The 24,821-nt window shown below is 41.4% G+C and overlaps 1 protein-coding gene across 1 annotated transcript in view; it reads right to left on the bottom strand.

Moving 5' to 3' along the window:
* Positions 1-5,276: 5,276 nt before the first annotated feature.
* COX10 (cytochrome c oxidase assembly factor heme A:farnesyltransferase COX10) overlaps positions 5,277-24,821 on the bottom strand; it is a 100,538-nt gene continuing 80,993 nt past the window's right edge. The window contains exons 6-7 of the mRNA XM_083725955.1: positions 17,504-17,736; positions 5,277-5,880 (exon numbers count right to left, since the gene is read on the bottom strand). Coding sequence (XP_083582081.1) covers positions 5,474-5,880; positions 17,504-17,736 — 640 coding nt within the window. The 3' untranslated portion in view covers positions 5,277-5,473. The remainder of the gene's footprint in view (positions 5,881-17,503; positions 17,737-24,821) is intronic.

The following is a 24,821-nucleotide window of genomic DNA, read 5'->3' as shown; positions in this document are numbered from 1 at the left end:
GGCCAGATTTGATGAAGTGAAGGGCCGTGAGGGCCGACCAAAGGGCTGACCAAAGTTGTTAACCTTTTTTTAGGATTGAAGTTGTTGAGGATTTTTAAAAGGATTTTACCCCAGGAAATTAACTGCCACATGGGCCGGATTAAACTGATTGGCAGGCTGAATTAGGCCCCTGAAATTGACTTTGGACATGCCTGATCTAGCCCATTATTGTCTACTCTACACCAACTAGCAATTTCTCTTCAGTCAGAAGTTTTCCCCAGCTCTAAATGGAGGTGCAATGACATTTTTTTCATGCAGAGCAGGTGCTCTACAACAGTGACACTCCTTCTCCAAACAGACAGAAAGGCATGCACCTGCCAGAACATGAATCTGGGTTACACTACACCACTGGCACAACTGTCAGTCCTCACCTGCAATTCGAAGCAGGGCAACACAAATGTTGGCTTACCACTTCAGTGAGAAGTGGACCGTTGGGGAGGAGCTGCTCCAGGTTTTCCTTCCCTGCATGTCTAGATACCCGAGAGCTGCTATCATTTCTTTCCATCCACCCTTCTTTCCTCTAGGCTAACTAACCGCGACAAGTTTCTACAGTTCCCCCCCTCCTGTGTCATGCATTCCAAAGTGTCAGTTTTGTTGCTTCCCTCAGAATCATTTTCAGTTTAGTCTAATCCGTCTTTAAAAGTGGTGACCACAACTGGACACAATACTGCACTGGAGACCTACTTAGTGCCAAATAAAACAAGACTATTACCCCCTCCCGTCTGGCAGGCTGAAGATGCTGTTAATACAGCTTCAAGTAGTGTCTGTTGTCTTGTAAGAAATGCTATGTTGCTGGCTCAGCTTCAGATAGACTCTCATTCCTTCTTATTCCTTCTCGGTAATGCTGGAGCCCAGACAATCGTCTCCCCAATTTGGTAATTATACATTTGCCATTTCTTTCCAATGTGTCATGCTTAATGCTTTTCTTTGTTGAGTTTCATTTTATTATTTTCCACTGTAAGACATAATACCCCGCTGCTCCCAAGTTAACTTAAATAAATCCAGATCACTTAATGTTTGATCTTCTCTTGTAACTATTTCCCTTGCTTCCAGTGCAATCCCGTCTTCTAGTTGGGAACATTTGGAAGGATGATTGCCTCACATCCGTCTTGATGCCTTGTTCTGTTGAAAACATGCAGCCTTTCAAATAAATGAAAACCAAACCCGGTGGAACTGCCCCAGCAAAGTGTTAAGTCATTCTTGCAGTGTCCACATCTTGACCTTCCTTGAAAAACAAAACAACGAGGAATGTCTTCTTTCTTCAAAAGAAAACAGGCAAGAGAAATGGTAATATGGTGCCCCAAGCAAGACCCAAATTTGATGCCTCCTCCCAGCTTTCACACTGCTTTCCCAAAGCCTAGTAAACAAGGCACTGGGCTATGGGAAGGAGGCATGAGGGCTCTAGCCTGGTCCTAGAGCCCTTCTACATCCTTCCCAAAGCAGGGCAAGCGCTAACTAGGCTTCGAGGAGGAAGAAGGGGAACTCTAGGACCCTGCCAGAGCCGTTACGTCTCCAACCCGAACTGAGTGCTTGCTAGGCTTTGGGAAGGAGGGCATTGCCTTGGCTCAGTGCCCTATGTGGGGGAAATGGTCATGCTGCCCTAAATCCACCTCCGAGAGATGTCTTGAGCAATTGGCTTGTCCACCGCATTTGGCCTTCAAATGAATTGTGAGGCCGAGTTCGTAGCAATCAGATTCACAGAGGTGTATATTGTGATACACACAATGCTTGTGCCATAATCAATTAAGTCGATACCCTGCCACAAATCACAGTTGTTTTTGCTGCAACAGGCTATCACAGCTGCTGTTCTGGACATTTGTTACAATGGGATATGATGCTTGGGTGATTGAGATGTTGGACTTTTGGGAGTTACTAGGGCAAGGTGTGTGTTTATTCTACCTCCACCTCTTCCTTTCCTTGTTTAGAATCATTTAAAAAGATGAAAAACATGGGAGAGCCAGGTAACACATGATTTCATGACTTCCTAGCTTTGAGCATCAAAAACTAGTTTCTGGGAATATTAATAGCCACAGGCCCTCAAGCAATGGTAGATCAGATCAATAATTTCCCATTTTCTCACTTCTGTGATCAGGAGTCTTCCCCTACCCCTAAGGAAAACAAAATAATAGCCACTGGTGCATTGTGGTATTTCATTAATATAAATATATGCACATTTAGAAGCTGTCAATGGACTGTCATTGATTCAGTATTAGAAAAGCAATCAGGTGGCAGAAAAAGCTGGCCAGGTGGCAATCTCTAATGGTTTACTGGGAAAGAAAAAGGGTCATGGACACAATTGCCCATTATCCTACAGCTCTTTTCAAATTCAGGAAAAAAACTACTTTGGATTGAAGGTGTAGTTGCACAAAGTAACACACAACCACTGGCTACACTTTAAAACAGAGAAAGGAAGAAATCTGTTGCAGTTCCAAAATGGATTACATATTTTGATCCGGAGTGGTATTTCCTATGCTTCCCCTGCCTGCCCACAACCTTGATCTCATGGGAATCTATGTGCATAAAGACAACCAGGCCAAGGAAAGCTTTATTAGCAAAACTGAAAGTGGAAGCAAGACAACTTCATATTGGAACAATGAAACAATATTGGAACATATTGGAACAATGAAATTAGTTGTATTTGAGAGGACCCGTGTTTCTGTTATTCATTTGTTCTTCATTGGAAACCCCTGCATTTAAGGAGACTACTTAGAAGCAAGCCCTACTGAGAGCTTAATCTCAGCAAGCATTAGCTTGCAGCATTAGCATGTTTGCAGCATTAGCATGTTTGCAGCATTAGCATTAGGATTGCAGCATTAGCATGTTATTTCTTTAGTATTTTAGATTGTCGAGAGTACGTCACATACATTATTTTAATTCTTAAAATAATCCAGTAAGTTAGGCTAGTATTATTGCAGTTGGAAGCCAAAACTTGCTCCTTATGAATTTATAGCAGAATCTAACACTGGCAGAATGGGAATTAGTCTGGCAGAAGTTTATTTCCTTTCAAGCAGGCTGGTTGTCAGAAAAACAAGAGGCGAGCTGTATGCTTCTAGTGAATGGGCAGATTTTGTGCTAGGAGTCACTCCTGGGCCTACCCAAAACCTTTGAGCCCTTACCCCATGGATTTAACTGCCTTTTGGACACAATAGTTTAGATCCAGCCTACTTTGGTCCCATTGAAACCATTGCAAATAGACAAGTCAGGCCACTGATTTAAGTGGGAGCTTGGTCTGGATTCATGAAATCGTGCCAAATAAATTAGTTGTCTTCTTTGTACGACCTCTTCTACAGCTTGTTCAGCAGTAGTCTGAATTGTGTGGAAGTTCTGAACTCAATAGGACTTACTTCTGAGTAGACACATACAGAATTGTACTTTTAATAGTATTATTGTGTTCTGAGGATGTGTGTATGTATCCGTGGGGAAGTAGATCAACCTGTATATATGACAGTTAAATTGGTTGTGCAGGTTCTCCTCAACTCATTCTTGCAAATATAGATCAGAGTAGCATTGTGAATTAATTGCCATGATGCCCTCAGTTCTCACCTAAAATTCTCACCTACAAATTGTTCATTCAGACATCCCAAATGTTTTCTGGTAACTCTCCATTACCTGCAATTAGACAACAATGCAAGTAGGTAAAATAACAACAGTTTTGTCTTTGTTCTATGCTAGGTCCCCCTATCTCCAAGAAAGGCACCTTGATCTCATACATATTCCAATAAACCTTCACATTCCAAATGAACTTAAATTATTTGGTGGGGTGTATGTGATGAAAGGAAGATGATCATTGTGCTTTGAATTTTCTTTCTGAAAGCAGTGGAAACATGAAAAACTATGATATAAAAGCTAGCGTTAAAAGAATGCAATAAACTATATGCAACTAACCTAGCATCTTGAAGCCATAAACAAGATTGGCATATAAAGTGAACAAGCTTCTGTTTCTGTGGTTGTTCAGCCACAGTAGTTACACCCTGAAGGTTATTTCCTTGTTTCAGATTGGTTCAAAATGTTTTCTCCGTGGCCAGACTGAGCTGATTCCATCCGCTCTGTATTTCCATTTCCATCAGGGTTGCTTGATGATGTGTTGCAGGAAATAAGAATCGGAGGCACTTCTAGGAAACGGAAATTCAGACAACAAATAGCTCCTTCCTGGATGGAGGATGGCAATCATAACCTACTAGCAAAAAGGCTGCTATGAAAGTAGGATGGCATGAAAGTTGTCAAAGGTCTGATGGGGTGGAAATTTGCCGGGCATAAGTTTGTTTCCTGTCAAGCAGGCCGATTGTCAGAAAACCAAGAATTGAGCTGTACACTTCCAGTCAATGGGCAGATTTTTGTGCTAGGAGTCATTCCTGGAGCTACCCAAACTGTTGGGCCCTTCTAACCCCATGGCTTTGACTACAAATCCTACCAGGTACTGACATTCTTTATTTTAAGGCTTATTTATGATCCGCTTAAATGCCAAAAGGACTTCTAAGTTGGTAAGCAGAGATGAGGTGAGGGCTTGTAGAGAGCAAAGACCTGGCTGATGGGAAAGCCATGTATTTCTGCATGGTGGTCTGCCTTTAAACATACATTGGGGGCTTTATGTTCCATGTGTGTGCGCGCGCACACACACATACATATGGATGCGCACGCACGCACGCATGCACACACACACACACACACACAAATGTATGTGTACCCCTTATTATATTCTCTCTCTCTCTCTCTCTCTCTCTCTCTCTCTCTCTAGTAGTCATGGCTGTTTTTCCTTTTAAAGAGCTTTTTAATGGCTCCAGTCAAATTTCTCTGTATCTTTCCTTTATGAACTGTCTATACCATATTCAGAAAAAGTTTAAATAAAGGTGGAAATTGGGTACCCTCATAGGTTAATAGCATCTCTGAGAGGATGACACTCCCTACTGGTTTCTTTCAGCTCCAAATATTGTTACTCCCTTCCACTTTCCATACAGAATGAGAATATACTCCTTGAAGTAGGGCAGAGTGATTTTTGCATATTGTTAAGCTAATCCTCCTGTTCTGGTGTGGAAAAGTGCAGATGCATATGCATATGAGTCACCTGTGGGAACTGTTGCCGAACTAGATTCAGCAGGCTTGCCATACATCCTTAAGAATTAGATAGAGATTTGTTCCTTCATCAGTATGCTATTAAGATATAACATGCATCTTAGCATCATCTCTGTATAGTCAACAAAAGGATCTCACATTCGAAAATCAAATCCAAGAGTCATGTGTGTGTCCCAAATCAAATTATTTAATTTGAAAAAAATCACAGAGAGTGTTCACTGGACACAAAATATTCTCTCTGAATACATCAACAGAAAACCTCCCTGCTGCATGATAACTGAAATATGTATGCCATTTTGAATAGGAGCTTCTGAAGCCAATAGTTATCACAAAGGCAACGTGAGTTTTCCAACATGATGCGACCTCAACTCAAGGATTCCTTTTCGTTGTCCTTTTTGTACCAAGATTTCTTGCAAGTCAGCATGAGCAAGAGGAGCATTGGCAAGTGCCACAAGCTGCAGAAAAACAACTTCCGGGAGCTGCCACGGTCAGCGTCTCTGTAGAAATGAAAGCCGAGGTAGGAAATGTACAGGTTGATGGGAAGAGAAATTATGGGGAAAGTCCACGTGGTGACATCAAGGATGGGAGCCAGTGATGAAAGTCCAATTAAGGCGAGGCAATGACGCAGAGCCACCCGCCTGCACATTTCTGGGTGGGTGACAGACATCATGCAGTAGCCACCTCTGGAGTAATCTTCGCGGAGCCCCCAGCTGAGTGCATTGAAATGAGGGAACTGCCAGGAGTAGAGAATCCCGCCCAGCAGCAATGCTCCTGCAAACGAAGAGAAATCAAGGCATTAGGGTGTATGCCAGGGTCACTGACACAGAAATCGGGATAACTTGGCTGAAGTTTCTGCGTCTTCATTTCGTACACCCAGTAAATCACTTGCAGGTGCAGAAGTCTCATTAATATAATCAGCTTGCCCCAAGGCAGTGAAAGGTATACAGGATGGAGCTGTGTGGAACAGTTTACTCGACTCTCCACATAAACTCCAAATACCCTTTTCAGATGCAGGAGTTGCTAAATGTTACTCTAAAAAAAAGATGCTTCTATCATTCTATCATTTTTGGAGTAAGAACACTTGCAAAAGGCTCAGAACCCAAGCAATGTATGTGCTACTTCCATGGGATGCAGGGATTTTTTTGCATTCCTTGTCCAACCTGTTTACTTCTAGTACGTTTCCGGCAAGTTATACATACACAATTTAATCACACTTCTCATCTACAATTTTGAATTCGGCAATGTTTGTACTTTTGTTCACACAATTATATGTTTGCAGAAAGCAAGAAACTGAGGCTTTCGGAACCAAAAACAGTGCCTGAGGCCTCATCTGGAGACAATAAAAAGATGATGATTTGGGGACAGGGCCCCAGTTAGGATTAACTGATTATGACTTCTTGATAGGGTGGCCACATGTTCTACTTTTCAGAGGACAGTCCTCTATTGGAAGAGATGTTTTTTTAAAGATAAAGAACCATAAAAAGGAAAGCAGGACCCCTGAAGTTGCTTGACAGTAGTTACCAACCTGGAGAACCGACTGAACAGGCACACAGGTCACAGTTCTCCCCACTAAGGTGAAATGCATTGTATTTCTATTTAAATTATTATTTTTAAATCTGCACCTCTACATGTAAAATAGCATTATGTAAATGTTATGCAAATCTGTGGGGGTTTTTTTTGGGTGATGCATAAATGGTCACCTTACTTCTTAAGCCATTATCATCAATTCTAGACTGTAAGTAGAAGACAATGAGCAAAATATCTACGAACTGCATATCTATCTATCATCTATCTATCTATCTATCTATCTATCTATCTATCTATCTATCTATCTATCTATCTATATCTATCATCTATCTAATCTATCATCTATCTATTTAGAAAAAAAAAACATCTTAGACTCTTCTGTGAGAAAAAAACACACTTTCCATTTGTTGTAGAAAACACTTAAGATACATTTTATCCTTTGGTTTCCATGTTTGGCTCCACCTTTTTGATACTTCACACAACATATTTTCACATAGGCCAAACTGACTGTACATCAGCTCTGCGCAGAACCCACTCCGCAAAGGGGTTTATACACATATAAAACAAATACAGTGAAGAATATTCAATAAACTTTGGCTAATGAATAAGTTTTTTAAATTTTGCTCAGCAGAAATCTAGAGAAGATTCCAGTCACCACCTGCATGTTACCTTGCTATATTTTGCCATAGGTTTCCTAAGCAGAAATGTATGTTGCCAACCCTATAACAGCCACATAATGTAGGGCTACAGACGGCCGAAAGTGTTAAGTAACTAACTTCTCAATTCTGTACACTCCATACATCTTAGAATTCAGTATCATAGGACCTGCTGTTGATCCATGAATGCTTGGCAGAGACCTGAAACTGAAGAGTAAACAATTCATAGAATTATAGAATTGTAAGGTTGTTTCAGTTCTTTCAACATTTTGGGTCTCTGTGTTACCTATCCCTGTACACCACCTAAAAGTTTATACAGAAGCAATAATTAAAGGGGGAAATAGGCCCAGAGATCCACTGAATATAACTATGGGAATATTTCCTCACAACTGCAGTCTTTCAAAAACTTATGCTACAAGACTAGATCCTGCTCCACTGAAATTTAGCACAGATGCCCATTAGAATCTGCTTCATTCTGTTTCACAAGGGACATCTTTAGGGCCTACGCTTTAATAAAGCTTGACTGATTTTTCACAGATTCAACTTCTGAAGTGATGTTGTTATAGTGGAGTTATGCCTTCTTGTAGAAGATGAATCAAAGTCCTTTTTGTTTGCAAAGGGATGGACGCTGGGAGCAACAAGAAGGCAAGATGTCCTAACGCTGTCTCAGAAATAACTTCCAACTCTCACTTCCTTGTCAAAAAACAACCAACATTTCAGGTGAAACTCCCAGCTCCAAACCAGACAACTGATGTGCCAAACAAGGAGAGTTGTTTTATGAGGGGCCTGCCTTCTCACACAATCTTTCTAGGAGATACTGCAAAGTCAACTTGATGGCAACATGCATGGCTTTGTTTCTTGCCGTGCAGTACAGAATTAGGTTTTTCAGTGCAACTGGGTCCAGACTCTACCTTTACATTTTCAAAACCTTTGTCTGACAGGGCAGACTTGTAGCGATGCTGGGATTACTCAAAGTGCTGATACAGAAAGAGCCACTTGTGTTCCCACTCTGGGGGTACTTAGTAGCAACTGGTGCTATTTTGCAGGCTTAGTCAGGAGGAGCCTCCTAGCAATCCTACATGGAGATTCAGAGTTTCAATAGCAACTGGAACAGCGTTGTCTGCCTCTATCTCAATTGCCATGCAGTGGATAGTGCTTCAGTAGCAGTGGCATAAATCTTTATGTGCTCCTCTGTGCAAATTCCTTTGGATGAGGCTATAAAAAATGCACTCTAAACTAAATCTTAAGAGAGTATAAATTATTTTTTACTGTTTTTACTACACTGTGTCAGCTGCCCTGAGAAAGTGTTTCCAAATTCCAAATTACTTGGAAGTCAGTATGATTTTGCCAAATGGTTCTTACTCCCTACTGTGTATGGGATTCCAGTTTAAGTGTATTTATGTGTGCATTATGGGAAAAGACCCATCAAGGCTGAACTACATACAGCATGATGCTAGGTGCAACACTGATAATATGCCTGCATGCTTGTTTTTTAAAAAGTGATGTTAGGCGCAGGTGGTGATGTCTGATTTTGTCAGGATTGCAGAAGTAGGAAGCAGATGTTCAGCCCTTCCATACCTCATTGAAGTACTGATCATCCCTTTCCCATGGCTGTGTTGGCCCTGAAAAGAAAGCTCCCATTTTCTTCTTGGGATAGGTAACAGCTGGGAGACTGACAGAACTGCTGCTGAGAAACAGTTGGGTTTCCTATCCTGACCATGTAATATGGGTGCCAATGATGCATTTGGTGCCATGACAAGTTTGGCTGATAGTCAACTTCCTGTGGTTAACCTGTGCAGCTACTTAAGCTAGTACTTCTGCTATTGTTGAGTGGTGTTACTGTTTCAGGAGGATATTTTCAGCAACCTTTAAGGTTCCACATGAGATTGAAGGTGCAGGATATTCGTGCTTTTCTATCTAAAGCTGTCAAGCACAATGATGTTCTTTTAAAACTCATGACTGTCCTAGGTGTATGCAAAAAGTCTTGTAATGGTAGCATGATTTGCTAAACTAAGTTATCATTCACAAACTTAAGACAAAAGCCACAAGCACTTTTATGTTAAAAACTCAGCATGGAAAACCAGGCTTATAGCTGGAGCTCCAAACTGACTTGCTACCTCTTTCATTGTCTTGGTTTTTGGCTTCACAGATGTATGACAGAGATCACCAACCAGGCATGTAAAATAAACACAGAATGGTTAAAATATCAGCTCCAAAACAGATGTTGAAGTCTTATTGCATTTCCTAAAGCCATTGTTTACTGCCTTGGCAACCCAAGAATGCTGTTTTGCTTAGAGCACAATTTTGGTAATTCTTCTGCCTTGAATAATATGAAGGAATTTTAAAATCATTTCCAGATTCTGGTAGCTGACTGACACATGAGGGGGAGGTTAAGAGTGGAGGGGGGGGGGGCGGGAAGCACCAGCTTCTTGTCTCTCTAGGAAATAAATTAAATGTTTAAGTTTATGTAAGACGTTATAGGGATTTTGAAGTCTAAGTTTAGCCATTAATGGCCTGTACTTAGAACTGTGTGTGGTTGTTTTCTTCTATCTTGGTATGGTAACAAACCAGCTACTCTTAGCTAAAAAGATGCTAAAACAAATTACTCCTCCTTGGTCCAGATGAGGGAGATTAGAGCTGGAAAACAAGAGCAAATCCAGCTGCACCCATTTGCCTTTGGATAAACACGGCTGGCGGTTATGTAGCTGTAGTTGTTCCATGTTCAACCTGGAAAATGAGATGAAGTATAACTGAACCTTATCTTTACCTACAGAATTAGGTTTCCATCATCTGAATATGCCCGTCAGCAAAAGCTGATCCAGCAAAAACAACACACTACCTGCCCACACTAAAGCAAGGAAGATATAGCAGTGATGGATGGAGAGATCGGTTAAGACCTCCAAATTATGTGGTTAGAAAAATCCAATTTCTTTTCTACTTTTAATACTGTAAGACAGAATGCAGCAATTTGTCAAGATGCATTTTGCATAACTCAATAGGACTGAAAGTTTTGTGGTGGGAGAAAGGAAGAAATACTAGGGTACAAGAATAGATGGAAATCTATTTCCACAACAGGACCTCCTTTCCATTTCTTCCTTCACCTTTGGGTTGGGGGATACTCTGGAGCAGATATTTGGGGCATGCAGGGAGCTGCATGGGAGAGGAGAGGAAGGGGGAAGCGAGTTCAAATGGGTCTTACTGCCAAAAGTGACCATAAGATTGCAGTCTCAATCTCTTTAAACAGAATCTATATCCCTTGATCAAACCAAATGGAAACAGTCAAGTGAAGTTTAAGTAAGTTTTGAGTACAAAGGTTCTCTCTCTCATAGACACATATGGAGATCAAGTGTAGGGGCAATGATGGAAAATACCTGCTTTGTGTTATTCTGTAGGGTGCCTTGTGATGTTTTGTAGGATGTGGTGCCACAAGTAAATTTCCCCCAGATGATCTAAATGTTCTTGCAGACAGGGAAGGCAGTCTTTCAGGTAACCTGGCCCTGAGTTGCTCAGGGTTTTATACGTTAGTAACAAGACCTTGTACATGACTGGCTAGCTGCACAGCAGCTGTTCCTTACGCACAGGTGTAAAATTATGTGTGCATCAAGGTGTTCCACTCAACCATCTGGGCACAGCATTCTCCAAAAGCCTCCAGACCAGTCTTAGGGGAAGTCCCACAAAGAACAAATTATAGGAGTCCAATTGTAAAGTTACCAATGCATGAATCATAGTGGCCAAGTTTAAAACATATTTTATTTGTTACCACAACCAATTAGAATGGTTGATTGGGAAACATATGAATGAGAAAGCGAGAAACTTTATTTAAATCAACACCAGGTCCAATAGGTGGATAAGAGCACCAACATTCAGGGGGGTTCACAAGGAAGGGGTGGGCATGTGGTGAAGTGCAGAACAAGGCATAAATCTTCCGTAGAAGATGTTGACTGCATGTTACTTTGCCACGCATGCTCCTTTGCATCTCTCCTTCTCCAGCATCTGCTACATCTTAGTCGTTATATATGCTAGTGGCAAACAAGCCATTTGCAATATTCAAAGTCTTACTTCTTCTATGGTACCCATATATCATGTTGGTGCCTCTGAATGTAGCAGTGGCTATGATGACCAAAAACACTGTCAAAATAAAGGTTGTGAATTTGAAGCCTAGAAGTTTGACCACAATCTGGTCAAGGCAAGTCTTGGCTGTTTCCAATGACCACTGTTTTGAAACCATGTCCAGGTGTAGCGAGGAAATGATGACGGCATTTAACAGTTATCATTTATACGGCACCATCAATATGCATAGTTCCTGATGGGAAGAATAGAAGGAGAGACATAAACTGGCAGTAAGGGTGAACATGGGCAGGATATGCCTTGAGCTTCATTACAAGTGCTTAGGCTTGGTTTCGGCAGAGGAAGAACAGTAAGTGTCTATGTCGAAGTTCTTCAAGGAAACTGAATTTGGGGAAAGAGTCTGAAGGAAATAAGATGCAGCATCAAATGGTTTCTGGAGGCCGTTCTAGGCATTGAAGATGTGGGGGACGGACAAAGGATGGTGGAGATGGAAGAGTGAAGATTATAGGGATGGATATGCAGGCAGAATAATCAGGGGAGGCAGAGTAATGAAGGCAAGGACAAATGTTTGTGCTAGATCCAGGAATGGAGGAGGTAAGAAAGGGTGTCATGTGGTCTCAGTGATGACAGAGGTGAATGATTTTGGTCAGAGGCAAGGGAGTAGGTGGGAATGTGATCGTAGAGATGCAAAGACTGTAGCAGTTAAGGTGGGAGATGACTGGAAGTTCCAGCAAGGCTGCAAGACACGAAAGGCCATATTTTTGCAAGGCACTAAGGGAAGTTCACTAACTTGCTTGCAAGAGGATATTTTTAACACTTTTTTAACTCAACACAACTTTAAAAAGTTAATTTTAGCTCTCTAAACCTCAAACACTGCCTTTTCTTAAGCCAATGCAATTTTCCTGCTACTACTCTGGTGCCCCCTATTGGTTACTTCATAATGCATATTTGGGGGGTGAGGTGAACTGGAGCAGCTGTCCCATATGGGCCATTGAATATTCTTTATTTGGAAGATGAAAGCACTTGGAACTTAACACAGCTGTGTACAGTGTGTAGGTGACAATGAATTTACTGAGTGGGCTTCGACTTTGATTGCATCAGTCCCTCAGGTGTCCCAATAGAAGAATCACTATCACTTTTGTGTCTGCAAAAGAAAGCGTGGGTGGGGGAGGCAAATAATCGACTGACTTTTGTCTTATTAAATTTAAAACAGCTGCCTACTAGCCCTGCCCATCTGCCTCCACATTTACTACATGGAGCAACGGGGCCCTCTGCCTTTGTGTGTCCTATGCTCACAGATGAATGATGACATACCTCTGTCTTTTGTACAAACTGAGTAAGAGGCTTCTTGGATCATCATTTTGAAGAGGAAGAGAAGTCTCAAGCCTCTGCTAAGGTCAATCAATGCCAGCCCACATCTCTAGGCCTCTATTTCTACAGCCAGGATAATGTGCTCCAGGCAAAAATTTGTCTTTTTCTCTAAAGCTGCTCAGTTACACATTTTGCCAGCAGGTTGTTCAAAACATGATCCAGTTAATTAAAAAAAAAAAAAAACATTTGAAAGAAATAGGAACAAAGTTCAGTGTCACTTATTCTGAACAAAGTGAGGTCCTCTCTTTACTGCTCTCCTTCCGGGCAGACAAGGGCTATACAAATGAGGAAAGGCTCTACACAATTGTCCTTTTCCTCTCTCCTCACTGTTTTGTTGCTAAACCCATCCATCTGCCAAATGTCACTTGCTGATAAGAACTGCCCAGTTTAAAATCCCCCGGTTGTAAATAGATGTTGGCTGACATAATTAATGTCTAGCCCACAACCCAATTTGAATTACAAAGTCAAGGCAATTTGAAAATCAACCTCTGCGTGATTACCGTTGGTACATACACAGGCAGTCTATAAATTCCATAGCCCCAGGAATTATTTAAATTTTCAGAAAATGAATGAAAATCAGGACAAGATGTCTTTCAGGAAAACAGAAGGTAAAAGTGGGGCATCTGAGATAAACTAAATAGTCTCTTGAGATAAACATTCTTGGGAGCAGTAATACCAATGGCTCCAGGCCACTGTGGGTCTCTAACGTCTGTTACATTTGCGAGGCTGTTATCTGCTCTGCCACCACCACCTACCCAGAGTAAATCCCCTTAACTGATAAAGCACATTATGGCAGAGATCCCTGCTTGTCACTTCAAGCAAACTGGGTGGCTCAGAATTGGATGTGCTTTCATGGCACTGGTTTGCTATGTTCTGCAGTCTCCTGAGTACACTTCAGATGCTGGGAGCCAGCCACCACTCCTGAAAGGATACCAGACCCTATTGCTTTCATAAGGAAATGTGGTAATGCCAAGACCTGAGTCCCAGGCTGTACAACATACAGTATGAAATTCCCCATTACAATATTTAAACTTCTTCTTCTTTAAAAAAGGGCATATTATTAATATTCCTCTTTTTGGCCCTGTTACTAAACACAAGCCATGACCTCCTGCCAGCAAGAGAGAAGTTTGATCTGAGTCTTACTGCTTCTTTAAAAATGAGACTGCTTTGTTCTTTTGGCATTTTCCACCAGCCTCCCATTTCCTGTCATGATAATGTTCTTCCTCCTTGAAACAGGGGGGAAAAAGAAACTGGAGATGGGGGTTCCCTTTCGGGGAGGGAAATTCTCTGTACCGGCCTTGGCAAGTGCATGCATTCGCCTTGCTGAGAGATGCTGGTCCCAGCCAATGAACCCGATTAAATTTAACACTTGTGCAATTTCTGCTACCACAGTTGATTATAAAATTGACTCTGAGCATTGTCAGTTTAAACCTGGCCAATTTTAGCCAACCAATGCTCACAGAGAAAGGTTCATATTTTGATCCTGAACTGTTCCCTAGGAAAAAGTTATATGATGTGGCAAGCGCTCAAGACTGGAACTGATCAAGTAAACATACAGTCTGCTTGAGCAACGGCGGCAGCATTGGCTAGATGCCCTCTCCTCCCCACCTCCCTGGAGAAGCAGGAGACAGTTTTGATAGTAAAATGAAGGAAGGATGAAAAAGTGATTCACCTTGCATGACTGGCTTTAGCGTTAATAACCAGAAAAGAATTGGACTGCTTTCTTGAGAAGAAGCTCCCCAATAAAAAGTAAAACATAACAAGCACTATAGGCAGCCTTAAAATTTCTTTCTCCCCAGCTTTATGTTCCTTATCGCTGCTCAGTAGGGTAGGCTCTTTCCCCTTCTTTTTAACAAGGTGCAAATGTATTCCCACGCTTCTACCTAAAGCCAAGTTGCTTCAGCTACTTAATTAGGAAACATTAATGGGTTCCAGAGATGTGGCTTACATGATTTGGAAGCAGATGGCATACTCCGGTTGTCCATACCAAAAAGCATTCCTAACATCTATAAGAAACTATCAACCAACTGCAGGCCGGAGCCTTTAATCAAAGAAATAGTTTCTGTGCATGGATACCTCCCCCCGCCCTCCTGCAAATAAGCCTATGGTTGAGCGTTTTGTTTGGGATGCGGAAGAGAAGATCCAATGCTTAGTTATTATGAGAGAACATGGGCTAAAAAGCTTCTTCTGAGATTGGCCACTATTACCTATTCCAGTGCTCCCCCCCCCCCGGGGGTACTCAAGTACAGGGACCTCTACCTCCTCCCAAATATTAAAAGTGTGGCACTTACTGTAATAACTTCATGAGCCCTGTCAATTACTACTCAGAGTTATGTATATAAATAACATGTATAATTGGCCTAGATTCAACTAACAGGTCGCGCTTGCGGAAGCCAACATTTGGTGCTGGTTTCTGACACTTGGAGAGAGACAGATAGGGGGTTGGGCATTTTCCGTATCAAGAAACAAAATAAAATTCAGATTCTGTATTAGGGAATAATCCAAACTCCATGGTCAGAGTTATCCGTGTATATTACCATGCACAGAAACTATTTGCTTAGCAAGGTAACAGTGAGATTTTCAAGGAATTTGGGTTTAGTTTTAGTGAGATGCAGAACAGAGGGGAAGACAGAGAGGCAGCAGAAGCCACATGACTTGTAATTGCAGCCAGAAACACAGTGCAGATAAGTGAACATGACAACTGTACAGCAGAAGCCCTGCTTTGGTTGTTGAACATTCACTAGTCATGTCACACAGCTTCTAATATGAGCTAAATCGTTTGAATTAAACTTCTTTGTCTCCTTCACTGCAGAAAGGCTAGAGTTAGGACCTTCTTGCATTTTCATCTTGATTTTCTCTATCATGTTCCCCTGGTTCATAACTGAATCTGTTCACATTGTCTTTCCTTTCTACTACTCTGATCACTTGTGCCTAGAACAACAAATGCTTTGCAATGCTAAGAAGAATACAACATGCCCACCCAAAAGGCTGGTCACCTCAGGAAGCTTCATTAAGACCGACCCTGCATTTTCAGGTCTCTGTAGCCTTTGCTTCAAAAGCAGCAGCATCAATGAAGGGAGCAGGCCCACTGAGCTAACACAACATTTCTCTGATCTTGTTGCATGAATTTGAGATCCTGTCGTGACACACACTGCAAAGAGAATCACAACAGCACTGCAAAACCGAAGGTTATGTTTGATCTTCAAACCAGGAGGAGTCACATAATCCTGGTTGACTTTTGGCTGACTCGGTGATGAATAGTTCCTGTAGAAACACAGAGCATGTGAGCACAGAAGAGGGAGAGAAGGATAAAGGCTTGCACTTACATATGCCTGAGGGCCAAACTGCACACGACACTAAATGCATCACTTGGAACAGATAGGTAGCCGCAAGTTTTTTTAATTAAAAAAAAATAGTAACAGGTGCAGGGGAGAGACCTGCAGCTTCAATCCTTCCATCCCAAGTTGTGATCTCAACAAAGTTTGTCCATTTGCAGTGTTATTAGTATGAGGGCTAGTACTAGCTCACTTTTGGACCAATGGAAAGCTCGAAAGCAGGACAATTGTTCCCTAGCAACTGCTATTCGGGGGCCACTAAGACCAACTTAGCAGCTCCCTTTAATCATTATCCTTTCACATGATTACAACCAAGAGAGAGGAGAGCAGGGCTGCACTCTGTGACCCTGCCCTGTGTCCTAAAGATCTGAGGGCTCCTTGAGTGGTTTAGAATCCTGTGCCTACTTGCACAGAACTAGGCTCTCCATATTTCAGACCTTTAAGCCCTAGTCTTCAGCAGCTGAAGAGGGACAGAGGTTAGGAGAAATAAGGATGTTTTGCCCCGATGTAAGTCTCTTCATGCTGACTTACACTGAACTGTGCTTGTCATTTTATTGCCAATTCACCCAGTTAAGAAAGATCATTTTGGAACTCTTTGGAACTCTTTTTTGTTTTTACCACTTGGCCACCTCACTGCTCAGCTCTAATGCAAGTTTAATTATGAGCAAGTTAAAAAGTACTGGTTCTAATAGAGCACACTTTTCTCATCCCTCCACTGTGAGAACAGTCAATTTATTCCTACCCTCTGCCATTGTTTTGATCCTAAGTGCTAGCGGCCTGGCTCCTTTTTGGTTCAAGCGGAACCTGTCCCTTTGGTATACGCTTGGCTTATTACAAAACCTTCTCCAGTGCCTAAGAAGTCAAAAGCTGTTCTCTGACACTGCAATCTTAGGCATCCATTGAAACGCCTCAGCTTTGCCTGTCTACCTGGCACTGCAAATGGGACAGGTAGAATTCTGGAGTAAGCAATTCTGAATTTCAGCTTCTTGCTTACTCACCTAAAGTTTGCTTCCAATACTGCACAACTACATTTCCCCATTTCACTGGTGCTGACCTGCACCATGACTGTCATCTTTACTCTGATGGTATCTACCAGTCTAACTAGATGAAATGTGACTTCCACAACCTTTGCACCAGGTAGGCAAGTCATTATGCAGTCTACACACCCCTGTTGGCCTACGACTGAACTGAATGGGTCCTGAACCTAAGACAGTCTTGTTTTTTTTTACTGCAAAATGCCAAGTCAGTGGAAGAGAGAGTCATGCAGTATACAGAGAAATATGCAGATCCTAGATATTGTGAATGATACTTGTGGGCATTGGTTAAAAAGACATCTCTCTATTGGGAATGAAGTCATTCAATTGGCCCTAAGAGGAAGACACTCAATTCTCTTCCTCCTCATGGTCCCATTCCCCCCCCCCCCAGAGTAATTCTCACCTGTATCCAGACTGCCAGTTGCTGCTGTCCAACCCATAATTGGGGGAATAGCACCAACCACAGCTCCTACCCATGTATTGACAATGCTAATTCTTTTCAGCGGTGTGTAACAGCATGTGTACAGGATGATGTTGAAGGCTCCCAGGGCTGCAGTAAGAGGATTTACTCCGAAGGTGAGCAGAGCTATTCCTGGAACAGCACAGGAGGCAGCGAAAGACACAGCAAGCAAAGGGCTGTAAAAAAAAGAAAAACAAACAAGAAAATGTAAATATATGTTAGTGAAAGGATCTGAGGGCAGATTTTTATTACTGTTACCTTTTTATCCAATGCTTTCCTGATAATTCTTTTTTATTAAGAAATCTTAAATCGGTCAACAGTGATAACCACAGAATAAATGTACATTTATCAAACACCTACTAGAGTGTAACTTCTTCAGTGGTGTACAGAGAACAATCAGCAAATTTGACCAGCAGGCAAAATAGGTCAGGTGCAGTCCAATGCAGGCTGGTCTCGACTTAGCTTTTGTTTTCTTGCTCCTGCCAAGGGGTGTTGAGGGAATTTGAGGAAGCTATATAGGCAGCAGAGCTTCCCTTCCTGGGAATTTAGGCAGGTGTGTATGCAAGTTGCCATTAGGCATGTTAAAGCTAAACATCCACCTAGAGACAGACACACCACTATTACATTGTTTATAGCATAGTGCAAGAAACATGCCTACATATTATCCAAGCTTTAATTACACAATGTAATACTTTCAACAGAAATTTGTGTTCAAAATTTATTGCCCTGATTTAGCAGAATTTATCGGAATCCTAGAAGCTTAAACTATGGGTTTCACTAAAGTTCCAGATCTGGCTACGTCAACTCTTGACAGTGGGGGAGAAACTATTTTTAATAAAGCATCTAAATGTTTGGTGTAGATTTTTATAGCCCCACACAGACCAGTCACCTCATAGTGTTTTATACACAATTGCAAAATAAGCCTAAGCATGGATGTGCACGGATCGTGTTAGAACGCTGAGAAGGAATAAATGTCTGCCTTCAATTTAACTTTTAATTAAATGGACCAGGCCAACAATTTGATAAGCTGGAACATGATTTTACCAGCTTTACAAACCCAATTGTGGATTTTGCCGATTTACTTTAGTGGAATGCAATGTTTATCAGATTTTTCTCACAAGCTTCTGAGCCAAGAAAAAATGTTCTTTTGAATACATGCAGCTTTCAGTGAACACATTCAAGCACTGATCTTGTAACACTTGGACCTATATTTACACAACAACATTAGTTAAGAAGTGACAGAGTTTTGTCATGTGAATCTAGCACCCTGGAAATGAAGGCAAGCTCATCACTTGATCACTTGGCTCAAGTATCTGTGTAAAGATAGCTGAATGGACTGATGATGAAGTTCAGAGGGAAGGGAAGAGAAAAAAAACAGGAATTTTGTTACCACTTCAGATGAGCTATAAAGGATGCTGTACTTTGAACACTGTTGAAACGGAAAATATCAAAAACAGGACATTGAAACATATTTTAAAAGCATGTTCCTCAATTGTTCAGTGACACTTCTGAAACATTTTTTTAAAAAAGCAGACGATAACAGTAAGTTCCCCCCTTTTCAATTTTCATAAAGTGGATTAATGTGATCTAGAGTTAGGAGTGAGTAGCCATGTCTGATGATACCAAATTGTTCACGGTGCTTAAAACAAAAAGGGATTGTGATGAGCTCCAAAAGAATCTCTCCAAACTAACGAACATGAAAGCGTTAAAATCCAAATGGAAAATCTTGTCTTGTGAATGCAGAACTTGCTTTTAAAAATATGAATTATATTTTTTATATTTATTTACGCTCTGGACATGCCTTTCTTAGGTTTGCACCACTTCATGTGGCATAAAAATAAGTCAAGTGTCAACTCTTTGAGGAGCTGGCAGAACACTCTGTGAAAGCCAATATTATAGGGCTTGAGAGATTTTTATGGAAAAACACAACTACTTGCCTGTAATAGGGCTGGCTGTTATCTACCAATTTTCCATATTACTAAATTGACCCCAGTAGATGTAATGTGCAAATATCCTTTGCTATTGCAATAGGTGATGTACAGCTAAAGGCCTAATATTAAAAGCCATGTTCATGCTAGGGAGATGTAAAACTTGAAGCACTTTCTACATGGACTAGATGTTTGCATCTGGAATTTGGAAAGGCTTCTTTCATCCAGGAAACAATATTCTGCAGTATTGACTCTGCAATATTTAATTCCAGACGGGGAGACTTTTTTTCACAGTGTGCAATAGAAAAACAGGGGCCCGTTTTCCCCACCCGCCCTTGGAAATTCAATGCAGTCACACTCTGAAGAGTACCTGTGTGACAGTGACAGATCCCATGGGAGACAATATGTTCCATTTCCCTTAGTGTAACATCTGCTCTGTTGACAAGTCATAAGCAGATTTTTTCCCCCTGTTTGCAGACATAGCCTGGGACCTGATGATCCAGCTGGTGTGTTTTATCCATTTTTAAAATCACTAGGGGTGTGTGTGTGTGTGTGTGTGTGTGTGTGTGTGTGTATGGGTGTAAGCGGGAGTTAGGAGAGAACTTTGATGAGGTATGAACAGGATATACGTGGTGTGCTTGATGTACCACCCTGTAAGGCAAAAGGCTGTCAAAGCCAGCTCATATTCACAAAACAAGTAAATTCCATGAAAATTTGCACAGCTGCCTTGTCTTTGGCAGTGCTCTGAACCACCACCTCAAGAGTGCCCAAGGGCACACAACCAGCTTCTGCTGAAAATAGAGAATATTGTTACTTTACAGAACAGGTTATTTCACTTGCTTTTCACAGTTACCAAGCCAGGGCCCTTCATAAGCTACATACAGATGAGCCAGAGTGCAGCATATGCCACCCCACATTTTTTTAACTGCACTTCAAAAAAGGAAGCACAGATAAACAGCTGCACATTTTAGAACATAGAGCATACCCAAAGCCAAAGCAGTATCCAGTGTGTCTACCTCGAGAGCTGCTTTCTGCTGCCTGCATAGTGGACAACAAAGAGGCACTATTCCAGAAATCAAATTATGAACATATGCCACTGGTCTATTCGGGCTGGCAGTGGATCTTTGAGGTCTCGGGTAAAGGTCTTTCCCAGCCCTGCTCATTCAGCTCCTATTCAACACAATATACCAAGAACTGAATGTGGAAAATGATGCATGGGAGGCATAATAGGAACCTGCTGAAGGATAGGGTACAAAAATAAAATGGTAATAAAATGCAATTTGCTTCTTCACTGAGCTATGGGAACTATTTTCTTAGGCCTCTGCTTCTGCACAGCCAGTTTAGTTTAAAAAGAGGATGCCTATTATTATTACTATTATTTAAATCACCATCACATTATGGCAGGAAGGAGAAGCAACCTGTGTCAAGGAAGCCCATGACCTTTGCATAGCTAAGAGCCACTGTCTTATGTATTATTTGGTACACCATGTAATCTTAAGGAATATGCAACATGCCTCCCCCTTGGCTCTGCAAGGATTACATCTCGCCGGCAGTGGGAGTGACTAAAAGCTTACTGGAGAAAGATACGCCTGAATGGAGCGAATAATCAGAGAGCTTTTTCCGTCCAAAGCTCACTGACATTTGTCTCTAATAGTGTTTGGCTGGGGCAGAGCCCCTCTAACCTCATGCCATCAACAGGGACTTCAGGACAGTGAAATAAAAAGGCTGCTTTCCTGCTCATTTAGATCAAGCTGCCACTGACACAGCAGGGCTTCCCAAAAATTGTCTGTCAGTCTGGGAAAGAACCATTCAACGATAGCTTTGGTGGGAAGGTAATCCCTTGTGAGTAAGAATCAAGTATCCATGCCCTGCACAATTGCTATGCATTCATATGGAACTCTACTCATCCTGGGCAGTGGACAGCAGTCGGTATTACAAAACCAAACCAAAACCACAGAGGCTTTTTTTTGGCACCTAATTCACGTGAGACTATAATATAAATCCTTTGAATCAAGGGCTTTTGTTACAATGAACTGGTTAAACTGTGTTTATATTTTATTGTTTTGAGACAGCTAAATACTGTCTTCCAGTGCTGAATATCAACATGATCATGGACTTGTTTCTGAATTTATCCAGGTCCATCACAATGTATCGCTCAGCTGCTCTCACTGTGCCATGAAAGAAAGAAAAAATCGATCTATAGGAACTGGCAGACAACACAGTTGGTGAAAACAGGCTTCCGCTGTTCTTTACAAACATAATTAAGAAATGAATTGGAGGTTGAGGGAGCTAAAGATTGGACATCCATAAATTAAGCCTAAAAACAGGCATTGATTAACTTCTCAGCCCTTATTACACTTTCTCTGCTGCATAAATGGAGATGTAAGCATGCATGCACGCACACGGTCGTTGAACTCTTAAGTGCATTCAAGGAAATGCTTGTGCAATTCAACCTTCCAATATTATGGAATTTTGATTATTTTATTATAATAAATAATGGACTCTCACTAATGGGTACATGTATACCTCCATCTGAACATGAGTGACAACATCAGCAGCATAAGGGGCCCATTTGTGAGAGACAAAATGCCAGAGCTTTGTGCTTGAGCACTGCTATTTCATTTGGCAGCACAGCCCTGAGCCTCCAAATGGAAGAAATGGTATGTTGAATCAAGCACCGTACATAGCAGCTTGGCTATGTACAGCAGCTTGTACAGCAGCTCAGCTGTTCCAAAATGGACTCTTAATTGTAGACATGTTCAAGGCAGCTTATCCAAAACTGAAGTAAACTCAAAGTGAAGGACAGCACTTTCAGAAAATCAGGCACTCTGCCCCACCTTGGGAGAAATGATAGCAACAACATCACAAATGTCTCCTCAGAAGAAAGCTGCAATGAGTTTGATGGGACTTACACCCAGGTAAGGGCGGAAAGGATTGCAAGATAAAATGTCCAGGAAGCCATAATTGCGTAGGCTTCAGGTAACTACACAGATCACCCAAACTCTAATATGTGGCAGGAGACGGTGCATTAAGGATGAATTTCCCCCATCTTGCTAACAAATGACCGTATCAATATTTTATTTTATCCAACATGGGCCTAGCTCATTTCCAGTTCCCATGGCAGCTTCTATAAAATAATTTTTTAAAAAAAACCTAAAAAGAGAGAGCATAAGGGTAAAGCAACAGTAAAAAATAAAACAAAAACCTTTTATTTATCTAGACTCCTACCTAACAGGCAAGACAACAACCCTGAGACTGTATTCATATTCTATAGTGCTCCATGGCATACTCTTTAACAGATGCATTGAGACAGCTATCCGCAATGAGACAAAATAGGCATTTAATCAGCCTTCCTTCCTTCCAGTGGTACCTCGTGTTGCGAGCCGTCCCCCTTACAAATTCTTTGGGTTACGTGCTCTGCTAACCCAGAAGTAGATGCCCCTTGTTGCGAACTTTGCCCTGGGATGCGAGCGGAAATTGCACTCCAGCGGTGCGGCAGCAGCAGGAGGCACCATTAGGGAAAGAGTGCCTCATGTTACGAACGGTTTCCGCTTACGAACAGACCTCCGGAATGGATTAAGTTTGCACCTGGAGGTACCACTGTACTTTTTGGTTGCAGGTACACCAGCAATGAAACACTTTTCTCCCCCAAAGCTATAGTTTTATTGTTGCTGCTGACAATGGGAACAATTTTAAATTAACTTTGCTTTCATTATGTTCTGCACCAACCGGTAAGTGGGAGCATGACAGTAAAGGTGAGATAGATACTCCCCAAGACAGGAATTTCATCTGCGTACAATACTGTCAAAACAGTTTATTGTAATAAAAAGAGTCATTGTGAGCACGTTTTTTAAAATGTCAACACTGTACTGATTAGGAAAGGCAGAATCACCAAACAAGTTGTTGTGAAGACAGAACATGAATGAAAGATAGAAGCCTTAATGATGCTGGAAAGGTTTTCAATTTGATGATTCATTTGAATAATGTATTCACATATTGGTTTCTGAGGCAGAAGTGTTAGGCATATAACCTTCAATTAGTTATAAATGCAAACAGACTTCACAAGCCTATTTTTCCCCTTGTCAACATTGTCTCATATAATGCTGTTCAGACTTGAAAGGCTGGGTCCCTCCTACAGTTTCGGCTACATTCACGTAAGCAAAGCTAAACCACATTAAGTACATCTGTAGGGGATGTTTGGGCATAATTACTACACCACTGTACTGTTCACACTTGCAGAGCGGTGTTGTGGACAAGTTTTGAAAGCTCCAAGATCTTTAGAAGCAACTTTTCCCAATGTACCATTGTGACCTCTACTGAAAGCAAAGACCTGCATCTTTGCAGTGCTCTCAATGCATTAAGTATGCAGTTGCTCTAGAGCTCTAGACACCTTCTCCACAGCAGGTTCATGGATGGTGAAACTTCAGTATTTTTTACAGATAACAGATGCCTTTACTTTTAGAAGTGATATAGTTATCGTATTATTTCAGATGTATGTATGTTTCAGTACTTGAACCTAAAGGCATTTGTGAGAGAAAAGCATGTCTGTTTCCATGGGGGTTCCCCCTCTTATTTCCACTTCTTACCACACGCAGCATTACTTTGGAGGGTCTTCTAACATTTTTAAAGCCCCCCCCAGGACTTTAAACATTTTTAAACTCCCCCCAGGGGTCTACACTGGGAAGGGGGAGATGAGAAAGCCCTGATCTATGAGCAGATGTTCACCCACGCATCCAACTCCAGAATTTTATTATCTAAACCTTTTTTATAAGTCACCAGTCCTCATGACCAAGGAAGGCTATTTAAAGACCTAAAGCAAATATACAATGACCACTAATTTTCAAAATTTATGACTTTTATGATTTTGCACAATTACAGTTAGTAACATCAGGGTCTTTGCCACCTAGGCCATATAGAACACTCACCTACAGTACAAGGAAACACTTCCTGAAGTAACAGAATTGTTCAAATTTCAGAGGGAGATAGGCATCCACAAAGAGGTGGAATGGACTGAGAGGGAGAACCTTACCAGTCTCAACCTTTGGTAGAAATCAATATAAGAGTACTTTTGGATATGCTGGGGTAATCTTTCCCATATCAAAATGCAACCAGGGCAGTACTCTGTCACTCATTAATTTACAACACAAATGGCTCTTGTGCTTTGCCTGGTACTGATTGTCCCACCAAGTGCATACAACTACCTTTTAAAAGAACAAACACCTGGCATCTATGGCCATTTTGCTATCAAATAAAAATCCCTTCCAGTAGGCACCTATATCCTTTGTTTTATAAAAATTAAAACTGCCTCTTGGACCCCTGGAGATAAGTTCTGC

This window comes from Podarcis gaigeae (assembly GCF_964106915.1).
Source record: "Podarcis gaigeae genome assembly, chromosome: 2".
Lineage (NCBI taxonomy): Eukaryota > Metazoa > Chordata > Lepidosauria > Squamata > Lacertidae > Podarcis > Podarcis gaigeae.
Note: the sequence above shows the minus strand (reverse complement) of the source record. Positions and strands in the feature narration are given on the sequence as shown.